Below are 21625 nucleotides of genomic sequence, written 5' to 3'. Positions count from 1 at the left end.
CAACCAATGGCAGAAACTAATGTTATTCACATTGGTACCAGACATTTTGTATCCTTTCTCCCCAAACTGCTCCCATGTAAATATGTATTATAACCTTTGTAATTTCCCAACTTTTCAATAGAGTAACTTCAATATTACTGTGTAGTTGCCCTGTCAATATTGTAATCGTCAGCCAACAGCAGAAATTATTTTTATGCACACTGGTGCCAGACATTTTGTATCCTTTCTCCCCAAACTGCCTCCATGTAAATATGCTGTATGTATAAGCTTTGTAATTTCCTAAATTTTCTAATCGAGTAGCATCAATCATTCATCAGACCACCACTGCTGGACACTGTTAAACTGCCCTATGGTTTTACGCATTGGTACCGACTACTGTATCTTTTACCTTAGACTACCCCATGTAAAAATGTTAATATAATCCTAACATTTATGGTAGTGTAATGTGAACATTTCATATGGACCACTGCTGCTGGACACTGCTAAATACCCTGTGGTCTTACGTATTGGTGCCAGTCACTTATCTTTCCCTTAGACTGCCCCCATGTAAATATGTTAAGTTAACCTTTGTAAGACATACCCTAACATTTTGATGCTGTTATCCTTCACAACTGATAATTTACAGCCAAAGGCTGATATGTGGCTATCCATATTATCAATGAACATTGTTTTTCTCATTGACTATCCCTACTGTAATATGTCAATATTATTTCTTAGTTATTACAATTTAATTACAAATCACGTACCTGATTTATGCTTTGAGGTGGTACTGTGTCTGATGCTGCCTTCTATGAAAGGCGAAACATGTCTCATGTGGAAATAAAGATAAATTTGTAATTGTTTAAAAATGTTAATGTATTGAATAGATGATATTATTAATTGGCATCCTACATAAAGAAAATTGTAAAAAAGAAAAGATTACAATTATATGATCACTCTGTCTCTTCTTCATCATCATCATCATCATCATCGTCATCATCTGTGGATACTTCCAGCAAGCTGGGTACCCCCTGTGGGTGGGAGACGCAAATGAAGAATACGTGGTATCTCCTGCCTGTCATAAGAGGCGACTAAAAGGGTAACACCCCCTGTGGGTGGGGGACACAGATGTAGAATACACCCCCGGTATCCCCTGCCTGTCGTAGGAGGCGACTAAAAGGGGCGATCATGGTGCGGACATGGTTTGCGGCTTGGTATCATGTGTTGGACCTCGTGCGGATGGGAGCGGCAGAATACATTCTCAGGTAATCCCTGCCTGTCGTAGAAGGGTCATGTGGCCATCGGTCCCTTCTTTATTTATTAATTTAAAAAAAAAAATTTTAAGGTTAGTTGTAACGGATTCAAAATTCTTGATGTGCGTGCTGGTTGGAGATGGGCCGCTTACGTGTGCAATTACGCCCTAAAGTCCACTCGTGACCACCCAGGGACCCTGCGGGTGTGAGCGCCATGCTCCCGTGCAGTAGTATCTACCTGACAACATAGGTCCCCGCACAGCCGAATGCCAGAAGGACATATTATTAATTCTTTTAAAATGATTTTTTTCTCTATATTACTCTGTACACGCTATGGGGTACATGCTATTGCGGGTGATTGGAGGAAGGAGGTCCTAGTGCTCATTGCCTCAATCATTCCGTATTAGGCATCGTCCAAAATCGGACCACGCACAATACCTGCTACGACCAGGTGGGTATTACTTTGGCTGCTTGGTTTGGCTACAGAGGCCCCTGATCGGAGTGGGTGGCATTCGGGCAGGATGTTTTCGGGCATGGCTTTGTCTTCAGCCTGCCCAAGGTGGTCCTGCACCAAAGTCTTTAACTTTTGATTCCTTGAGGGGTTCAACACCCTGGGAACAAGTGGAGCGTGAAGGAATGAGATCCAGCTTCCCTAGGTTTCTGGTTGCTACCAGAACTGATGGGAGTGACTTCAAACTGGTAAAGTCCATTTTGTTTAGTAGGCACATAGAATGTGTCTACGGCAAACTGGAAGATCCCAAAAAAAAATGCCCAAAGGTAGTTTGTTGCTAAAGATGCACACTGCCATGCAAGCTGATCGGTTGCTCAAGTGCGACCACTTTGGCAATATTCCCATCGAAGTGGAGGAGCACAAGTCCTTGAATCTGGTTCGTGGAGATATCTTCACCGAGATCTCTTCTTGAACAGTGACGATGAGTTGTTGGAACACATAAATCACCGTGGCGTGACACACGTCCGGCGCATTACGCGCAAAGTCAACAGCGAAGACGTTGCCACGGGTGCGTTCATTGTCTCCTTCAAATAATGGATCCACTTATAGTTAGCCTATTTTTAAAAAAATATTTCTATTCATTTGAACAGATGTTGTAAAAATGTTTCCAGCACTTTTATCTAAAATATTTTGCTTGTCTTCTAATAAAAAGTTTTTGAAAAGATATGACTTTCAATTTGTCACTGTTCTGAATGTTTCTATGTATTCACTTCATTTACTGCCTCCAAGGAGTGAAGATAACTATAAATAGATCCATCTTCCTTTCATTTCACTACCCCATTCAACCATCCATCATTGTTTTTAATTCATTTTATTAAATTTATTTTAAATTTACATAGTATTTAAGAAGAAATAAGGTACCTGATTAGAATGTTCTTAAAAAGATAAACTTAGTGAATCACCTAAGCAATGTAAACAGCTGAAGATGTTCTAAAAAAGGTCGAAACATGTACTGTGTATGATTAATTGATTTGCCAAAATATAAATATAAGTATCAAAAAGTGGAAGATTTTTTATTGTTATTAAGTCTTTGTAGACGGGATGGACATCGAGCTTTCATCAAAATGTACAGATGTAGATGTTGATGTTAGTGTTTAGGTTTTAAGTATGACCTAACACTCATCCTCTCTTAGTCCACACTATGTCACTGTTACAGTGGAATTGTTATGGTTATGATAAGCATCATGTTGAGCTGCGCCAGCTAATTAGTGAGTATTCGACGAGCATAGTCTGCATTCAGGAAACTAATCTCAGACCTGGTCATCATACGGTCTTGAGAAATTTCAGACTATACTTGACAAAACGACATTATGCTAACCGGTCTTCCGGTGGCTTTGGCATTTTTGTTCCTTCTGATACCTGTAGCAAAGAGGTTCCACTAAGAACCCTACAGGAAACTGTAGCACTTTGTGTTCCGCTGCCTATCATAGCAACAGTGTGTAATGTTATTTTCCACCAGGCGAGCCTCTTGATATAGATGATGTAACTGATCTTATACATCAGCTTCTACCTCCCTTCCTCCTATTGGGAGTTTTTAATGCTCATCATCCTATATGGGGCTCTGAAACACCTTGCCCCAGGTGAAGGGATTTGGAAATATTAGTAAGAGAGCTGGATGTATGTATTTTTGCAGGACCGGGCGAGTTGGCCTTGCGCGTAGAGGCGCGCGGCTGTGAGCTTGCATCCGGGATAGTTGGTTCGAATCCCACTATCGGCAGCCCTGAAGATGGTTTTCCGTGGTTTCCCATTTTCACACCAGGCAAATGCTGGGGCTGTACCTTAATTAAGGCCACGGCCGCTTCCTTCCAACTCCTAGGCCTTTTCTATCCCATCGTCGCCATAAGACCTATCTGTGTCGGTGCGACGTAAAGCCCCTAGCAAAAAAAAAAAAATTTGCAGGGGAACCAACTCTTTTCAGTGTACATTACGGCACTTACAGTCGAATGCTGGTTCCCCTGTTTCGGTGGAATACACATGATGATCTCTGTGACAGTGACCATTTTTCCATTGTTCTTCCTTTGTTGAAACAGAAATCCATCTAGGCTCCTCATCGATGGATTCTTAAACATGCTGATTGGCCAAAGTTCACATCACTAGCTGTCTTTAACGACGTGACCAGGCGGAGCATAGACGGCGATATCAATTACATAACAAAAGTTATTCTTCTGATGCTGAGGAGTCCATTCCATTGTTTTCAGGGACTCCTCGCCGAAAACTTGTTCCTTGGTGGAACGAAGAAATTGCAGCAGCTATCAAAGAACGCCATCACGCTCATAAACGCTATCGTAGGTAGTCTTCCTTGGCCAATTTGGTAACATTTAAGAAACTCCTGTATAAGACGCGAGTACTTATTCAACAGAATAAGAAAGTTTCGTGGGATAGATATGTGTCATCTGTGACGTCACATAATCTATTATCTAAAGTGTGGACTAAACTTCGACGTATTTTGGGTATCCAAGGATCATCTTCTGTACCAGGAATTTCCATTGCAGGCAGTATCATCACTGAACTGCTCTCGATTACTAACCATCTAACCAGTCATTTGGTAGATGTGTCAGGCTCCGGGAATTACCATCGTGATTTCCTCGCTCTGAAGCGGGAGGCAGAACGTCATCACCTTACTTTTGCCACTTAAGCTTTAGAGGACTATAACGTGCCCTTTCCAGGGGTCAGCCGGAAATGGAAATCCCCCACCCCCATGAGCGGTGCAACCAGGCCTTTGGATTGTGGAGAGCCTGGAACGTCATGCAGGGAAGTGTCGGAGCTTCCCAGAACCTCCTCAAGGAAGATAAGAACCAAACAAAAACATCTGCTTGGAACACTGAACATCAACACGCTCCTAAAAGTTGGAAAATTAAAATAACTTACTGATGTTTTGAGAGAAAGGGATATTTACATACTTGCACTTCAAGTGACAAGATACCTTGATGAAAATCACATGGAATCTAATGGCTATAGAATTTACTATGGAAAACTGGCAATAAAAAAAACGCAAATGTAACGATCCTAGGTACGGCCTTTATGGTTAAAAGTAACATCTGAAGTCCATCATCAATTTCACCTCACCAACAGAGAGGATCTCGTTTCTGTCCTTTAGGTCTGGCAGTAAAGCATACACAATCATCAATGCACATGCGCCGATAAATGACGATAACAAGAAAAACCTGGAGAAGGTAGATGACTTTTTGGAAATTCTTGAAGACACAACGTCCAAAATTCCACAACACCATGTGAAAATTTTGGTTGGTGATTTCAATGCTCAGATAGGTAAAGAAAGAAGGTACAGGAAAATTGTGGGGGACTACCCAGCACATAACAGAACAAACAGAAATGGTGAAAGATTAATCAGTTTCTGCAGAAACTCATGTCTACATGTACTTCAAGGCACTCCCTAACAAGAAAAAAACATGGGCATCTCCTAACACATTGCTGGGGGAGTTTCAGATCGACCATGTTGCTATTATGACCAGAAACCTAAGGGAAATCTTGAACGTTAAGGTAAGAAAAGGCTTAAACATAGATTCGGACCACTACCTCTCGGAGATTAAAGTAAGATTCCAAACAAACAAACCCAAACAAAGAATCAAGAGGAAGCTTAGAATTGATGCAGATGCTCTGAAACAAAGCAAAGAGACATATTGTGAAAAATTGTCGAAGCTGAATATGAACAGCTGGGAAGATATCAAAAACTCAATGTTTAAAGTAGCTGAAGGTTTGGGGAATCCAGCGTGGAAACGAAAACACAGGTGGTGGAATGAAAAGTGTGATGAAGCTTTGGACAGAAGACTACAAACATGGAAGAGGTGGCATTCCAACAAAACCGAGGAGAGATGGGAAACTTTCAGGGAAGAGAGGAAGAAAACAGCTAAGATCATATGATCAGAGAAAAGAAATTATCACAGAAGTAGGATGGATAAGATAGAAGATGATTTTCGAAAGAACAACACTTGAGCATTTTACAAAACCTTCAGAGAGGAACTACAGGGATACCAGCCATCGAGTTTGTGTTTCAAGCGGGAGGATGGTAGTGTAGTAACGAACAACAAAGAAAATTGTCAATTTCTCGCAGATTATTTCAAAATGTTACTGAATTGTGCAGAACCTCTGGAAAGATTGGATACGAAAAATCTATCTCAGGATAACCAAGATTCCAAGCCACCGAGTCTAGAAGAGATCAAAGAAATAATAAATAATAAACAACAAAGCACCAGGTGCAGATAGAATTATTGCAAAAATGTGTAAGTTCGGAGGAGAAACTGCAGCAAAAGCAATCCACGCCGTCATAGGAGAAATCTGGAGAGATGAAAGGATCCCCAGTGATTGGAAGTGTGCTCTTATACACCCACTTCACAAGAAAGGTCTCCGGACGAACATCAATAACTATAGAGGCATCTCTTTACTCCCAATACCGAGCTCGATAGCTGCAGTCGCTTAAGTCCGACCAGTATCCAGTATTTGGGAGATAGTAGGTTCGAACCCCACTGTCGGCAGCCCTGAAAGTGGTTTTCCGTGGTTTCCCATTTTCACACCAGGCAAATGCTGGGGCTGTACCTTAATTAAGGCCACGGCCGCTTCCTTCCCACTCCTAGCCCTTTCCTGTCCCATCGTCGCCATAAGACCTATCTGTGTCGGTGCGACATAAAGCAATTAGCTTTACTCCCAATAACATATAAGATACTCTCTAAAGTACTATTGAGAAGAGTTGAAGAACAAGCAGACCATCTCATTGGTGAGTACCCAGCTGGTTTTCAAAAAGGAAGATCATGCGCAGAACAAATATTTAACCTGAAGAGCATTCTCAGAATAAGAGCTTTGAGAAGCCAGAACACCGTGGTAATATTTGTTGATTTTAAGAAAGCATATGATTCAATTGACAGGCAGACTATTTAATGTCCTAGAGGAATTCGGAATTGACAGGAAAACAAGAATGTTAATAAAACAAACCCTGACAGAAACTTTCTCAAAAGTCAAATTCTTCGGTGAAATTTCTGAACCATTTGAAATAAAAACAGCCTATCACCAATTCTCTTTAACATTGTTCTAGAACAAATCATTAGAACATGGGAAAAAGCCTTGGAAGTGAAAGGAATAAAGGGAATACATTTAAGGAGGAAAGGACAGAACTTAGAAATTAAGTGTTTGGCTTTTGCGGATGATCTTGCACTCTTGGCTTACATCCGAGAAAATGCCCAAATTATGCTGAATACTCTACATGAGATCGCTGAAAAAACGGGTCTCAGAGTGTCATATGGAATATGGACATCAAGGGGAGAGACACTTAGAAGTGATGCATGGGACTGTAAAAAGAACTGAGAAATTTAAATATCTAGGGGAATGGATAGAACCTAATGGATTGGATAAAGAGGCGATTAGGGCAAGAATTAGAAAACTAGAATTGGCTTACAGGTTAACCCAGAACAGATACAACAGAAGAGCAATATCTTACAAGGCGAAACTCTCTACGCTTCAGAGAGCCTGACAATGAATAAAAAGGGTGAGCTTCAAGATCTCGAAAAAAGGAGAGGAGAATCTTAAGGAAAATTTTAGGACCACAGAAAAATGATGATGGGGAGTGAAGGAATAGAAAAAATGATGACCTCTATAAATACACCGAAAAAATCACTGTCACCATGCGAAAGCAAAGGCTAAAATTCTATGGGCATCTAGAAAGAATGGATGAGAAACGGCTAACTAAGAAAATATTCAAGTACATCACTGGACTAAAAGCTTTGACGAAGTGGGTGGAAGAGGTAAAAAGAGATGCAATAGAAAGTGGACTTACAGTGGATATGGTTCACAACAGAAAAGAATTTAGAAGTCGAGTGGACAGCATCAAAATATTCCAGGAGAAACCACCAAAATGTAGACCCAAACTGGTCATATCTGAAAAAGAAAGGAAGATCAGAAGTGAAAGAATGAAGAGGTTCTGGGAGGAGAAGAAGAAAAAGAAGAGAAAACCGTAAGTTCAATGCGATCCATAGGCGGACAAATTCGGAAACAAGAAGAAGAATCTTGCCGAGGTGTAAAGTTGTGGCATCCTCTTGTCAGATAGATGTTGACTTCTTCATGTTTTCTTCATTTGCTTATATGTAAAATGTTAAAAGGTTTAAATATATTTATTATAAAATGGAATAGTGAATCAATATTAAATGATTGGGTTGGAACTTGGCTGAAGGAAGGTGGAGGGAATATTTGATATGAAATTGATTATGGATTGGATATTTTTGGTTTGAAGTTATATTGGGAAGGTAATTCTAGAAGGGTGCTGATTTTATCTGAGATTTCATTTTGATTAAGGGTTGGGTGTAAGTATTGAGTAATTTGTCTTTCTTACCATAATATATTGATGTATTGTGGAAAAGGAATGTCGCACCGACACAGATAGGTCTTATGGCATAAAGGAATGTCCTTCACATGTTTGCTCATACTGCTTCTCTCAATTGTTTTAATGTTAAAATCATTCCTCACATCTGATAGATACAAGGTGTTCATCAACTGGGGCCTGAAAGCGCTCAGAGGTTCTCTTTTGGTACTCATACACCACCTTATATTTGACAGACTGAGACATAGTTCACTTTAATTTTTTTACTTTTGAATGAAATTGTCTTAGGGAGCCTCCGTGGCTCAGGCAGCAGCATGCTGGCCTCTCACCTCTGAGTTCCGTGGTTCAAATCCTGGTCACTCCATGTGAGATTTGTGCTAGACAAAGTGGGGGTGGGACAGGTTTTTCTCCGGCTACTTGGGTTTTCCCTGCTATTTTTCATTCCAGCAACACTCTCCATTATCATGTCATCTGTCAGTCATTAATCATTGCACCAGAAGAGTGCAACAGGCTTCGGCAGCCGGCACATTCATTCTATTCCTGACCCGGTTGAATGACTGGAAACTGGCTGTGGATTTTAATTCTTTTTCTTAGGCAGCCTCTGAGTGGAGGAAGATTTTGAAAATAAAGTAAAAACTGTTCTTATAATCTTTGTAGTGTTTATGTGCTGATGAAACATGTCGTGTATTGATTAGGTGGTTAAAACTCTATATTTTCTCAAGTTGTTTTGTTTTAAGCACATTTTGGCAAGAAATATTTTCTCAAGTGTAGCATGTTGTTGTGTGGTTTTCACACTTACCTCATCTGTTCTCAGGCGCAATGTGACGGCTTTTGTAGATGCCACAACTGTTTCCAAGTTGAAGAAACAGCTTCAAGAAGCAGAAGACAGAATTGAGTTCCTGGAGGGGAAACTGAAGGATGCAGAAGAAGATGCTGAGTTGAAGGCAGCAGAGGTAGCCAGCTTGTTACTAATAACTAATGGTGGTGGTGATAATTGTTTTAGGAGAAAGTACAATTGAACAGAGGAAGAATGGCGGTATTGACAGAAGAAGGTGAAGGGCCTGCGAAGGTCGATGTCAGGCTCAACTTGGGGGCCTGTGGTCGCCAACCTTGCTCACATGTTCCCCTTTCAGTTACCTCCTATAACTTGCAAGGGGTACCTCTACCTCTTCCATCCACAGGGTAGTAGTGACTAATGCATATCAAGAAAATGGTGTTCTATTTTATTTTTATTTTTCTTTAAAGTCAGATATTCAAAATTTATCAGAGACAAGTGATTATACAGTGTGTTCTAGATAGCAGCTCCTTGTACCTAAATTCTTCAGCTAACATGTAATAACATAAGCATTTAAAAGAATAATTGTTGTATAAGAATAACAACAGGAAAGGCAGGTCAATAACACACGACGTGAGCCTTACACAGTTGATCAAGAGCAGTCATTAACACATCTAAGCAGGTCAGAGACCAATGAGTGAATCGAGCACAAGATCAAAGCAATAAAGCTCACTGGGATAATACAGTAAAACCTCATTAATCCAGACAGCCATTTAATAATAATACATAAATGAAACTACGGTATAAGGCTGAGTTATGAGTGCAATATAGTAAACTAATATAAATGGTCCGTTATTGGACATTATAAATTTTCCAGCTAAATCATTCCTGGTTGCCAGCGTTTCGCCCCCGTGTGCTAAGCTGGGCTCATCAGTTGGTACCTAGCACACCTACCAAGACGCCTGGCTAGTGCATACCATGGAGGCCACTGTGTAGGCTAATTGTAGCCACCGGCAGTGCCAATGCACTATGAGAGACCCTCTCTCACTACCAAAAATTGATGCCTGCTTGGCCATCAGATGGTATAGATGTTGATTCCCATAGGGAATCTGAAATATTTGTTCCGAATTAGTAAATTTATAATACCAATATAAATGGTCCGTTATTGGACATTATAAATTTTCCAGCTAACTCATTCCTGGTTGCCAGCGTTTCGCCCCCGTGTGCTAGGCTGGGCTCATCAGTTGGTACCTAGCACACCTATCAAGACGCATGGCTAGTGCATACCGTCGAGGCCACTGCGTAGGCTAATTGTAGCCACCGGCAGTGCCTATGCACTCAGATGGTATAGATGTTGATTCCCATAGGGAATCTGAAATTTTTGTTCCGAATGAGTGAATTTATAATACCAAAATAAATGGTCCATTATTGGATATTATAAATTTTCCAGCTAACTCATTCCTGGTTGCCAGCATTTCGCCCCCGTGTGCTAGGCTGGGCTCGTCAGTTGGTACCTAGGACACTTACCAAGACGCACGGCTAGTGCATACCGTGGAGGCCACTGCGTAGGCTAATTGTAGCCACCGGCAGTGCCAATGCACTATACCATCTGATGGCCAAGCAGGCATCAAATTTTGGTAGTGAGACCTATCAGTACTTATTTATTGCACTTATTATGCCAGAGTACTGGTTTCGATCCCCTACATAGGGTCATCTTCAGCTGAACAATACATTCACATCTATGTCATGAAGCTATGATCAAGATTACGTTGTCTAGGGAATGCCATATGATGATAAACATTTAGTCACATCCAAATGGGGCATGTCGAAACGGGAACTGGCGTGTATATCACTGTGCGACAGTGCAATTGTATGTCTATAATGATATGCTTTAGGTCTTAAAATTAGTTTAATAAACACATCTCTCCTTAAAACTATATATATATATTATTTATTTATTTATTTATTTATTTATTTATTTATTTACACCCACATTGGAGCACTTAAATCAATACATTTGAGTTAATTTCTTCTCTCAGAACTTTCTCATCCTCTCCGACCTGGAAGCCCTTTGTGTTACATGTAATAAATATCATTTTTGGTCCGTATTGATGATATTTGATTGGAATAATAACAGTAAGTTATTTGTTAAATAGACCACCTAATCAATACAAAGTCTAGTCTTGGATGATTTACAAAGATCTATTAACTAATAGTGGTACATGTTTCGCCCTGTATGAAGGCATCATCAGCCATTGTCTTAACCTTAGATCGAAAATAAGCATCTAATTAACTTGTAATATTGAAATGAATTTTAAAAATCTTGAAGAGATTTGAAGTAAAATAACATCAAAAATTACAATGATGGTTTAAAAATATACAATGTGATGAGTTACAATGGTGGAAGTATTAACAAAATTAACATTAGAATGCTGCTATAATAAGTACAATGGATAAAACATCAGACTGTTATACAACAAGTAGTAAGATTGCTATAAAAATAAAGTTGATTGTCCGGCGGTTACAATTAGACGATGGCGAAAAATCGTATATATTCAAAATAAAGGAGAGAATAAAAGTCGAAGATTGGTCGAGAGATCCGAAATTAATCATAATCAGGAAGATAAAAGACGAAAGTCAGAGGCATATGGTGAAGTTGTAGAACACATTGAAGATATGAAGTTGTAGAATAGAAGTTGAAGAACAGTTTTAAATTGGATCTCTATGGACCATCTCAATTTGAAGCAATGCTCAAATGTTGCAAAAATGTGAGTTTGTTGATATTCTAGTTGAAAAGGCATATAACAGTGGAATCTGTAAAAGAGAACAAGAAACGTAGAGTTAATTGTGTGAAAAGATGTTTTAAAATTATTGAAGTAGAATTGTGTACACTTACCATTTAACAATGATGAAGATAACTTGTAACGTTATGAGGTAGAAGTATTTGCAACAGTAGACTTCTTACTATGTGTGTTAAAGCTGAAGGTTTGTGTTGGAGGGGGATCTGTTTGCAGTGACGTAACTATTGGCTTGTTTGTCGTACTTGGAGGGGGCTGCTATTAGTGGGAGGGAAGGAGGAGAGTGTATTACTGCGCGTGTTGTATCAGTGTAAGGCCATTGGAGGGAGCGATGTTACAGTGGGTGTGGCTATGGGTTTATTGGTTGCATTTGAATCAGAGGTACTAGCGGTGAGAGGAAGGGAGGGGAGTGTATTAGCTATAGAGCTAATTGATGTGAGGTTGAAGATTTTTAAGAATATATTGGTGAGGGGAGTTGATTCTCGTAATAGAATAAGAATCTGTTCATACAAGGGGCTTTTTTTATCAATAGTGTCATTTAGGTTATTATCTTTATTAAAATGTTGGTCGATGAAAATGAATAAATTTTCATACTCTGTCATAAGTTTACTTTTATTGACTCTTTTGAGGATATGGAGGTCTTGTTCTATTGTGGTGAATTTATGCTCTGTGTCCCTCATGTGGTTGGCCATTGCGGAGAATTTATTGTGTCTTTGAGCATTGTAATGCTGGGCGTATCTGGTGGAGAAGCTGTGGCCAGTTTGGCCAACATAAGAAAAAATTACATGTAGAGCATTTCAATCTGTATATTCCTGATCCAGAGTAACTATTGTCTGTGATGTTAATAGAGTTGTGATTAAAGAATAAATTACGATTAGTGTTTTTTGTTGTGTAGGCTATTTTTACTTCGTGCTTCATTAATGAATTAGTTATCGGATAAATACTATGGTTAGTGAACGTGAATTTAGTGTATTTTGGTTTGACGGGTTTCAATGGAGTTAAATTTGTAGCTAGTTTTAGTTTGGTTTTATCAATGATTTTATCAATCAAGTAATGCTAAATCGTCCGCAAAAGCAAGGCAGTTGAGTTTAATATTTCTACCAATCTTGATAGTTGGTTGGCATTTCTTGTTCCATTCACGCATAACCTTCTCCGATGCACAATTAAATAACAATGATGAAAGTCCGTCTCCTTGTCAAAGTCCAGTTCTTATAGTGAATGATTCTGATAATTCACCTCTAAATTTAACTTTTGCCTTCGTATTTTTAAAAGTCATACTAATGAGGTTAACAAGTTTTTGGTGTAAGCCAAATTCTTTAAGGCTTTTTAATAATGATTCACAATGAATACTGTCATATGCTTCTTTTAAATCTACAAACGTGATGACCAGACCCTTACTTCGAACTCTTTGGTGCTTCATTATCCATTTTAAAGTAATGATTTGATCTGGACAGCTTCTACCTAGTCGAAATCCTCCCTGATATTCTCCAAGTTCTTGGTCGAGTTGTTCTTGGATTCTTGTGTATATAATCTTGGATAAAATCTTGTATGTAATATCAAGCAAGGATATCCCCCAATAATTATTTGGATCGAAGCGATCACCTTTCTTATGCAGCAGATGGATTATCGCTGTATTCCATTCCTCGGGAAGCTTCTCTATGTTCCAAATATCAATGATGTACTTATGTAGGTTTTGAATAGTCTGATCATTAGCATTGTTCCATATTTCTGCTACTATTTGATTCTCTCCTGCTGCTTTGTAGCTTTTAAGTGCATTAATTGCTCTTTTCACTTCATTGTAAACTGGTGGTATAATGTAATGGAGTTTTATTTTTTGGGTTAGGGTCAAATTCTGAATGTTCCACAGGATCCTCACAATTAAGTAACTCTTTGAAGTATTCTGCAAGGATGTTAGCAGTACCTTGATTATTGTGTGCCATTTTTCCATTTTTATTTCTTAACATAAGTGTGGGAGGGGTAAACTTAGATTGATATTGCTTGAATGTTTTGTAATAGTCTCTTGTTTTATGCTGATTGAATGTTTCCTCTATAGTGTTAAGCATTTCCGTTTGATAATTTCTTTTAATTGTCCTAATTTCTTTAGCTGTTTGTCTTCTGGCATTAATTAGTTCTTCTCGAGATTTTTCTGTTCTCCTCTGTTGATCATTTAACCATGCCTTGTGCCTTGCTTGAATTGCTTTGTCACATTCCCCGTTCTACCAAGCATGTTTCTTTCTCCTTTTAATTGGAGCAATTTCTTCAGCTATGGTTTTAAGTTTGTTGATCGTCTCTAATTTGTCATTTAAGGGTGTTTTGGATCTCTTTAAATATATTTTATTATTTATTAAGTAACTGGGATCATAATTTCTCCTTGCTTTGAGATGATTACGTTTGTGTTTCCTTTTGGGTGTTAACTTGTTTTTTATTTTTGAGATATAATGATCCAAGTCAATGTCTACCCCACGGAGGACTCTGACATTATAAATTTCTTTATGATAATATTTATCCAAAGCAACATGATCAATCTGAAACTCTCCCAATTTTACGTTAGGGCATTTCCATGTCATAAGTTTATGTGGTCGCCTCATGAATCTGGTGGTTTCCAAAATGAGTCCATGATCTGCACAAAGTTCAATTAATCTTTGGCCATTTTTGTTCATTAATTTATGAGCTGGCCATTTTGCTACAGCTGTGCGATACTTCTTTTCTCTGCCTATTTTAGCATTGAAAATCTCCAAGTAAAATTTTTTATATGCTCATCATAGATATTCGATAATATATAATCAAGTTCTTCCCAAAAGTTTTCAACTCCTTCCTTATCTTTAGTGTTTTTGTCATTTGTTGGTGCATGGACATTTGTTAAAGTATACGTTTTATTCCCTACTTTAAATGTTAGAAATGCCATCCTCGAAGAGTGTGAAGAAAAATCTTTAATTGAGTCTATTATGCTACTATGAACAAGAAAACCTACACCTAATTGGGGAACATTCTTTATTACTCTTTGTCTTGGATGTCCTTTGTAGAGATGATAACCTTCTGATTCAATTGGGTCCTGGTCTGTGTTCCTAAGTTCTTGTAAAGCCATCATTAAAATCTTATGTTGGTCCATCACATGAGTTAAATGTTTCAACTTGCCCACCTTACTTAGTGAATTAATGTTTAATGTTGCAAAATATGAAAATTTTCCTGATTTGTTGAACCTAAGTCTCTTCTTACATTGTTGGGTTTGTGCACTGTCTGTCAGCTGTCTGTCGATTGTCTGTTGGGCTTCCAACTCGCCTAGGTCTTCTACTTGATACCCCACCGATTCCGAGTGGTGTCTTTGTGCAGATCCTTGTTGTTGTTTGTCCACACCGGTGGATTTATTCATTGGAAGACTCATCATCATTGATTGTCTGATCTTTCGATCGAAACATTTTTGAGCGAGGTAAGGCTTTACATTTCCAGATGTGATAATACCATATATATAGGAACACTTCATGCACATGAATGTTCGTGTCTTGCGTGTTGTTCAATTCATCGGTTGACTTCTGTGTTCACTTATAATCTATTAGCTTCATGTCCGTATTGATAGATACTACAACATAAAAGTAATTGAGAAGTCTCCACCTTATCAATACATTAATTTATTTACTAAAGTAGTAAATTCTGTCAGTACCGGTTTCGATCCCTAGGGGATCATCCTCGGCTGACACACAAAAAGATTTATATAATTACAAAAACATCACATATGGGAGATTGTACCTTCATTAATAGTCCAATTGAATCAGACATTGAAAGATTGTTTGTTGATATATTAGTGGATTCATCTATTGGCTTAAAAATACCATTGTGTGAGGTATATAACTTTGTTATGTCTAGGTTATTGAACATCAAGTGGATTTTACACTTGTTCACATTAATTATAAAACTGAGATAAAGTTTACACTTATATACACTAGTGTTTTTAATTGCTGTACAGGCTTAAAAATCTATAGTATTGAGGCCTATTGTTTCATTGTATCTAATCTAAAAACACCAAGTAAGTTTTTACATTTCTTTCATTAATTCTGGGACGTTACATTTTTGTAAAACTAGTCCAATTGGACCAGGAGTTAAAAATACTTATTAAAATAGAAAGGATTCCGTATTTAAAATTCCTTGCTGTATGATATATGTTGCCTCGTGTACCTATTTTTAACGTAAAATGGGGTTTACACTTGTTTACATTAGTATTATAAAATATGTATCAACATTATCGTCTTATAGTGTACAACATAAAAAGTTTTCATCCGACATAGCAAGCCGGTTAAAAATATTTGTAAACCGGGTGAAATAGTAACAAATGGAATAGGTACAATTCCTTATTCTAATTTTCACTGTTTACATTACTACACTGCACTGGTGAATTAGTAAGTATATTGTAAGTCGAAGCTTATGTTGCTTTATCATTAGTTGCGATTTTCATAGATTGTTGCTAGTGATTCTATTTGCAGATACATACATTCTACAACATATAAGAAGCCTCCACGCTATCACCACTATAAACGCATATTCTCAATTTAAACTTCACTCCATATGCACGGCACATCAAACGCAACTCAAATCGTAACAGTCACCATTTGACTCAGTGACGGCATATGTAACTCTTCAGTGATATTTACAAAGCAAGATAACTTCATCACTAGCAACAATCCATGAAAATCGCAACTAATGATAAAGCAACATAAGCTTCGACTTACAATATACTTACTAATTCACCAGTGCAGTGTAGTAATGTAAACAGTGAAAATTAGAATAAGGAATTGTACCTATTCCATTTGTTACTATTTTACCTGGTTTACAAATATTTTTAACCGGCTTGCTATGTCGGATCAAAACTTTTTATGTTGTACACAATGAGACGATAATGTTGATACATATTTTATAATACTAATGTAAACAAGTGTAAACCCCATTTTACGTTAAAAACAGGTACACGAGGCAACATATATCATACAACAAGGAATTTTAAATTCAGAATCCTTTCTATTTTAATACCGTATTTCACGGCATAATCGTCGCCACCGCGTAATCGTCGCATCCTTTATTTTCAATACAGAAATCGGACTTTAAACCTTTAATTACATAATCGTCGCACGTCCAAATTTTGTTCACTAATCTGGTTAAAAGGTAAATGGAACTGCAACGTAAGTTGCACATGAATGCGCAATTTAAATACGTGTATGGTTTATGGGCAATTTGGCAACACAGTCACATTTGCGACATGTTGCACAACGTATAAATAAATAAATAATACCGGTATATGTACGACGCATGGCTTACCGATAGACTATCGGCAGTTTGACAACGTGGTCGCGAGACAGTGTACTATTTATTCACCACCTACATATTATGCTTACCGGTAGGCTATCGGCAGTTTGACAACGTGGTCGCGAGACAGTGTACTATTTATTCACCACCTACATATTATGAGTTCCCATTTGAAATACGTAAGGCTGTAAGTTATCGCTTATCGGCAACGTCGCCAGGAAATACCGGCTAGGTAGGTTGAATGGACCTCGAACCAGCCCTCAGATACAGGTAAAATTCCCTGACCCGGCCGTGAATTGAACCCGAGGCCTCCGTGTAAGGCTCCATGGGGCCGGCTCCTGTGTTATTGCGCACGAAGTGAAATCCAAGACGATAACGTAGATTTCCACGGAATTATTCAGCCGAATTATTTACGATGTCTCAGTTGTCATCGCTAAACTCTTATCTTACTACTACGTCATAAGTGTCCGGGCATGGGATGAAAACTTGTATCCAAGCAGTCAAGATAATTATTATCCAATGCTATTAAAGTTTTATTTTATAAACTCGTCAGTAATGTAATGTAAAATCATCAATAACTGGGAAGAAATATTAACCTAATTACCGTATGTTTAAAAGAAATTGAAAAAAAATGAATGTTTGTTACTGACGTCTCGGAATACAGTCAATTATACAGTAGATCTACACCGCGCTAGCTAGAGCTCCGGTTTGCGAGCTTTGCGCATGCGCAGTAGTGTGTCGCAACCAACGAGCTAAACTGATAAATTGTTGCATGCTTCCTTGCTGCCTAACAGTATTGGCTCCTCTGGAATGGACAGATCACAGATGCATTTATTTGTTTCAGATTTACGTGATTACTGTAGACATGTGTGCGTGAGAATTTAAGTTTTTAATTTGTGTTTTGGGTGTTTGCAGAAATAATTTGTTTTAATAGTGAACAATTACGGAAAGTCATTTATATCGCAAAACATTAACGTGTGAAGCATTTATAAGCGATTATGGGTAAATATAGAAACTATTCTGCGGGCTTCAAGCTAAGCGTAATTGCCTTCGCTGAACAGCACGGGAACAGAGCTGCAGAAAGAAAATTTTCTGTGAGTGAAAAGTTGGTGCGTGACTGGCGGAAAGTAAAAAAACAAGCTAAAAAGCACAAACCCTTCTAGACGCGCGTTTAGAGGTCCTAAAACAGAGAAGTTTCCTATAATTGACGAAGAAGTGTTTAGGTACGTCAGTGAAATACGTAACAATGGCTGCAGTGTATCATATGAAATGTTACAAATTAAGGGACAGGAGGTAGCGCGCAAACACAATATACCGGTAACTCAGTTTAAGGCGACTCGTGGGTGGATTAAGGGGTTCATGCGACGACACAATCTGTCAGTGCGAAGGAGAACAACACTAAGCCAAAAGTTGCCTGCTGATTACACGGACAAGATTGTAAATTTTCACCGATTTGTCATACGTTTGCGCAAGGAAACTTCGTACTTGCTTTCTCAAATCGGTAATGCCGATCAGACTCCAATCTTTTTTGATATGCCTCGCAACAGCACTATTGCGCTAAAAGGATCACGGAGTGTATTAATGAAAACTAGCGGTAGTGAGAAGATGCGATGCACGGCAATGCTAGCCATTACAGCTGACGGGAGAAAGTTGCCGCCTTACATCATTTTCAAGGGGAAAACGATGCCTAGGAATATGCACTAGACGGTTCCGAAGATGACGCAGTGTGGCAGGGAGACGAAGAATCTGATACTGGTATTAACAGAGGTGAGGACGGCGCATCGGATAGCGAAACCTGCGATAGCGACACCGAAGATTTGGAATAAATTGCGTACCGGTAAGTCCGCATTTCACAACAAAGCGATAATTTTTTGCAAGTGTAATATTTTAACTTTAATACTCAAATTAATGACAAATTAACTTAATACGTTCATTTTTATTTTCAGGTTGGAAAAACGTTCGCCGAATTGTTGCGAAAAATTGTGAATTTTGTTTTAGACTATTTTAATTATTTTGATGTATAAACGCGAGTATTACGTGCATCTTAAATTTGTATCAAATACAATTTAGTTATAAATTCATTTTTTGAGTAATACAAATACTGGTATAATGGTCGCACCCTACAATTTTTTCGAAAATTTTGGTATAAAAAGTGCGACGATTATGCCGTGAAATACGGTAAGTATTTTTAACTCCTGGTCCAATTGGACTAGTTTTACAAAAATGTAACGTCCCAGAATTAATGCAAGAAATGTAAAAACTTACTTGGTGTTTTTAGATTAGATACAATGAAACAGTATGCCTCAATACTATAGATTTTTAAGCCTGTACAGCAATTACAAACACTAGTGTATATAAGTGTAAACTTTATCTCAGTTTTATAATTAATGTGAACAAGTGTAAAATCCACTTGATGTTCAATAACCTAGACATGACAAAGTTATATACCTCACACAATGGTATTTTTAAGCCAATAGATGAATCCACTAATATATCAACAAACAATCTTTCAATGTCTGATTCAATTGGACTATTAATGAAGGTACAATCTCCCATATGTGATGTTTTGTAATTATATAAATCTTTTTGTGTGTCAGCTGAGGATGATCCCCTAGGGATCAAAACCGGTACTGACAGAATTTACTACTTTAGTAAATAAATTAATGTATTGATAAGGTGGAGACTTCTCAATTACTTTTATATTCTGTGTTCAAGTCGTTATTTCCATAGTTGTATATTTGGTTGCTGTTTCTGGAGTTTAAATGATATGATTTGCTTGTAAAATTGTCACGTTGTATGTATAAAAGATTTTGTCTTCATGTATATACCTAGAATAAAACACTTTCCAAATTTTAAAAAAGGGTGCCAAGCGTATGGATAGAATTAGGCTAATGTATATTCAGCTCTGCTGTGTGTTGAATCTTATTGCTTTATGTTAAAATCGAATCATGTTGTCCTGTGACGTCCATAAAATTTGAGTGGCATTGGGTTCAAAGTAGTGGCTCCTTTCCCATTTGTAGCTGTGCAGTGATGTTATATTATCTGTGGAAGATAAGATTGAGCTGTGAGTGATATTTTATGTTGGAGGAATGTCTAAGGGTTGTGTGTGCTAATTTGAATATGTACTTACTGTTATTGGTGTGGCTGAGTTGTGTTTGATATGTGAGCTTGTTGTATACTACTTTGTATTATTCTTGGGCTCATAGTAGGTGCTGTGAGGGGAAGGGAAAGAGGGGTGGGGAGAGTTACTGTTATGGGGGTAGAGGTGGAGCTAGGTGTGTTGTTTGATGTTTCTCTGTCGTGTATCATGTTCTGTTTATTGATTATCTTAAGGTAACAGTTTTTTAGGGTGGGATAACTATATTGAAGATGATGGTAGTTTTTTCTGTAATTTCATTTATGTTGTAATTTGTATTGATATACTGATCTAGAGTGATGTAAAATTCTTCTGTTATGTTATGTTATGTTTGTAAAACTGTGTTTATAGTCTTCGACATGTTGGCCTATTGAGGAAAAATTATTGTGTTTTACCGCATTTATGTGTTCATTGTATCGGGTTAGAAAGTTTCACTAAGTTTTACAATATTTAAAATTCTTCCACCGTTTTGATACTTTTTTTGCCTTTTGGTAAAATTTTTTTATTTGTCAACAGTACATGTTTTGTTCCTTATTTAGGAACATCCTCAGCTGTTATTGTAGCTTAGGTGAATTGCTAAGATTCAAAATACATTAATTTGCAGGTATGGTACATTGATTCATTTAAAAACTACTGAAAATACCAATTAAATTAATGATATTAAAAACTGTGTAGGGATTAGTGTGTTAATAATGTGAGAGCGGATGATTACATAGTTGGTCAGCTTAAGAACTATGTCTATTCATTTGAATAGTTGTTAAAAATTTCATTTTGTTACATTAAAAAGTCTGTTTGCAGTTAAAAGTTTTAAAAAATGTTTGACTTCGTAACACTGTTCAGATTATTAAATTTTTTATCTTCTGTTCCTTCCAGGTAAGTTATATATTATGAGTTTGCTTATGGTGCCTTTGATTGAGTCTAATGTGGAACTTTGAAGCTGATTGCTGAACAATATTTGTGAAGGGAGCTTCGTTTCAATTTCTGAAATGAAATAAAATAAGGAAATGGACATTTGTTTAAAAAAAACATGTGTCTTTGCATGATAACTAAAAGTATAAAAAAGTTCTTTACCTTGCTATGGTAGACTCCAATTCTACTGTGACCCTTGAGGGACGTTTGTTGCTGCTTTGCGTCTTGTATAGTAATGGTGTGTGCGTTCCGTTGTATGCTTCTCCTTACGGGGAGGCAAGGTTGCAGAGAGGGGAGGGGGCGTGTCGGTTACTGTGACGGCATCAACTTTAGAGGGGCTAGGGAGAGGGGATGTACAAAATGGCGGAGGTTCGTTCTTATTTATCCTAAATTTATCCTAAAATTTTGTCTAAAATTTCAAGACTTGATAGTGTTCCTTCAAATATAGGATTTTTAATGTCAATAGTTTTATTTAGGTTATTGTCCTGATTGCTTTTTTGTTCTAAATAAATGTATAGATTTTCTAATGTGTTAAGGAGAGCTCCTTTGTTTATTTTATGCAATATAGTTAAATCCTGATCTATGGTTGTAAATTGATGTCCGGTTGAACTCGTGTGTTGACCCATCGCGGAAAATTTTAATAGGACAAA

General features: G+C 37.7%; 1 protein-coding gene across 6 annotated transcripts in view; it reads left to right on the top strand.

Moving 5' to 3' along the window:
* The window catches only part of Cep290 (Centrosomal protein 290kDa), a 1403175-nt gene that overhangs the window by 343854 nt on the left and 1037696 nt on the right, over positions 1 to 21625 (top strand). For all 6 annotated transcript variants that reach the window (XR_010858542.2, XM_067136188.2, XM_067136189.2 and 3 more), the window contains exon 9: positions 8880 to 9018. Coding sequence is in view for 5 of the 6 variants with exons in the window: in XM_067136188.2 (XP_066992289.2) it covers positions 8880 to 9018 (139 nt within the window). In the remaining variant the exon portion in view is untranslated. The remainder of the gene's footprint in view (positions 1 to 8879; positions 9019 to 21625) is intronic.

This window comes from Anabrus simplex, chromosome 1, assembly GCF_040414725.1.
Source record: "Anabrus simplex isolate iqAnaSimp1 chromosome 1, ASM4041472v1, whole genome shotgun sequence".
NCBI lineage: Eukaryota > Metazoa > Arthropoda > Insecta > Orthoptera > Tettigoniidae > Anabrus > Anabrus simplex.
This window is presented reverse-complemented; position numbering and strand designations above follow the sequence as displayed.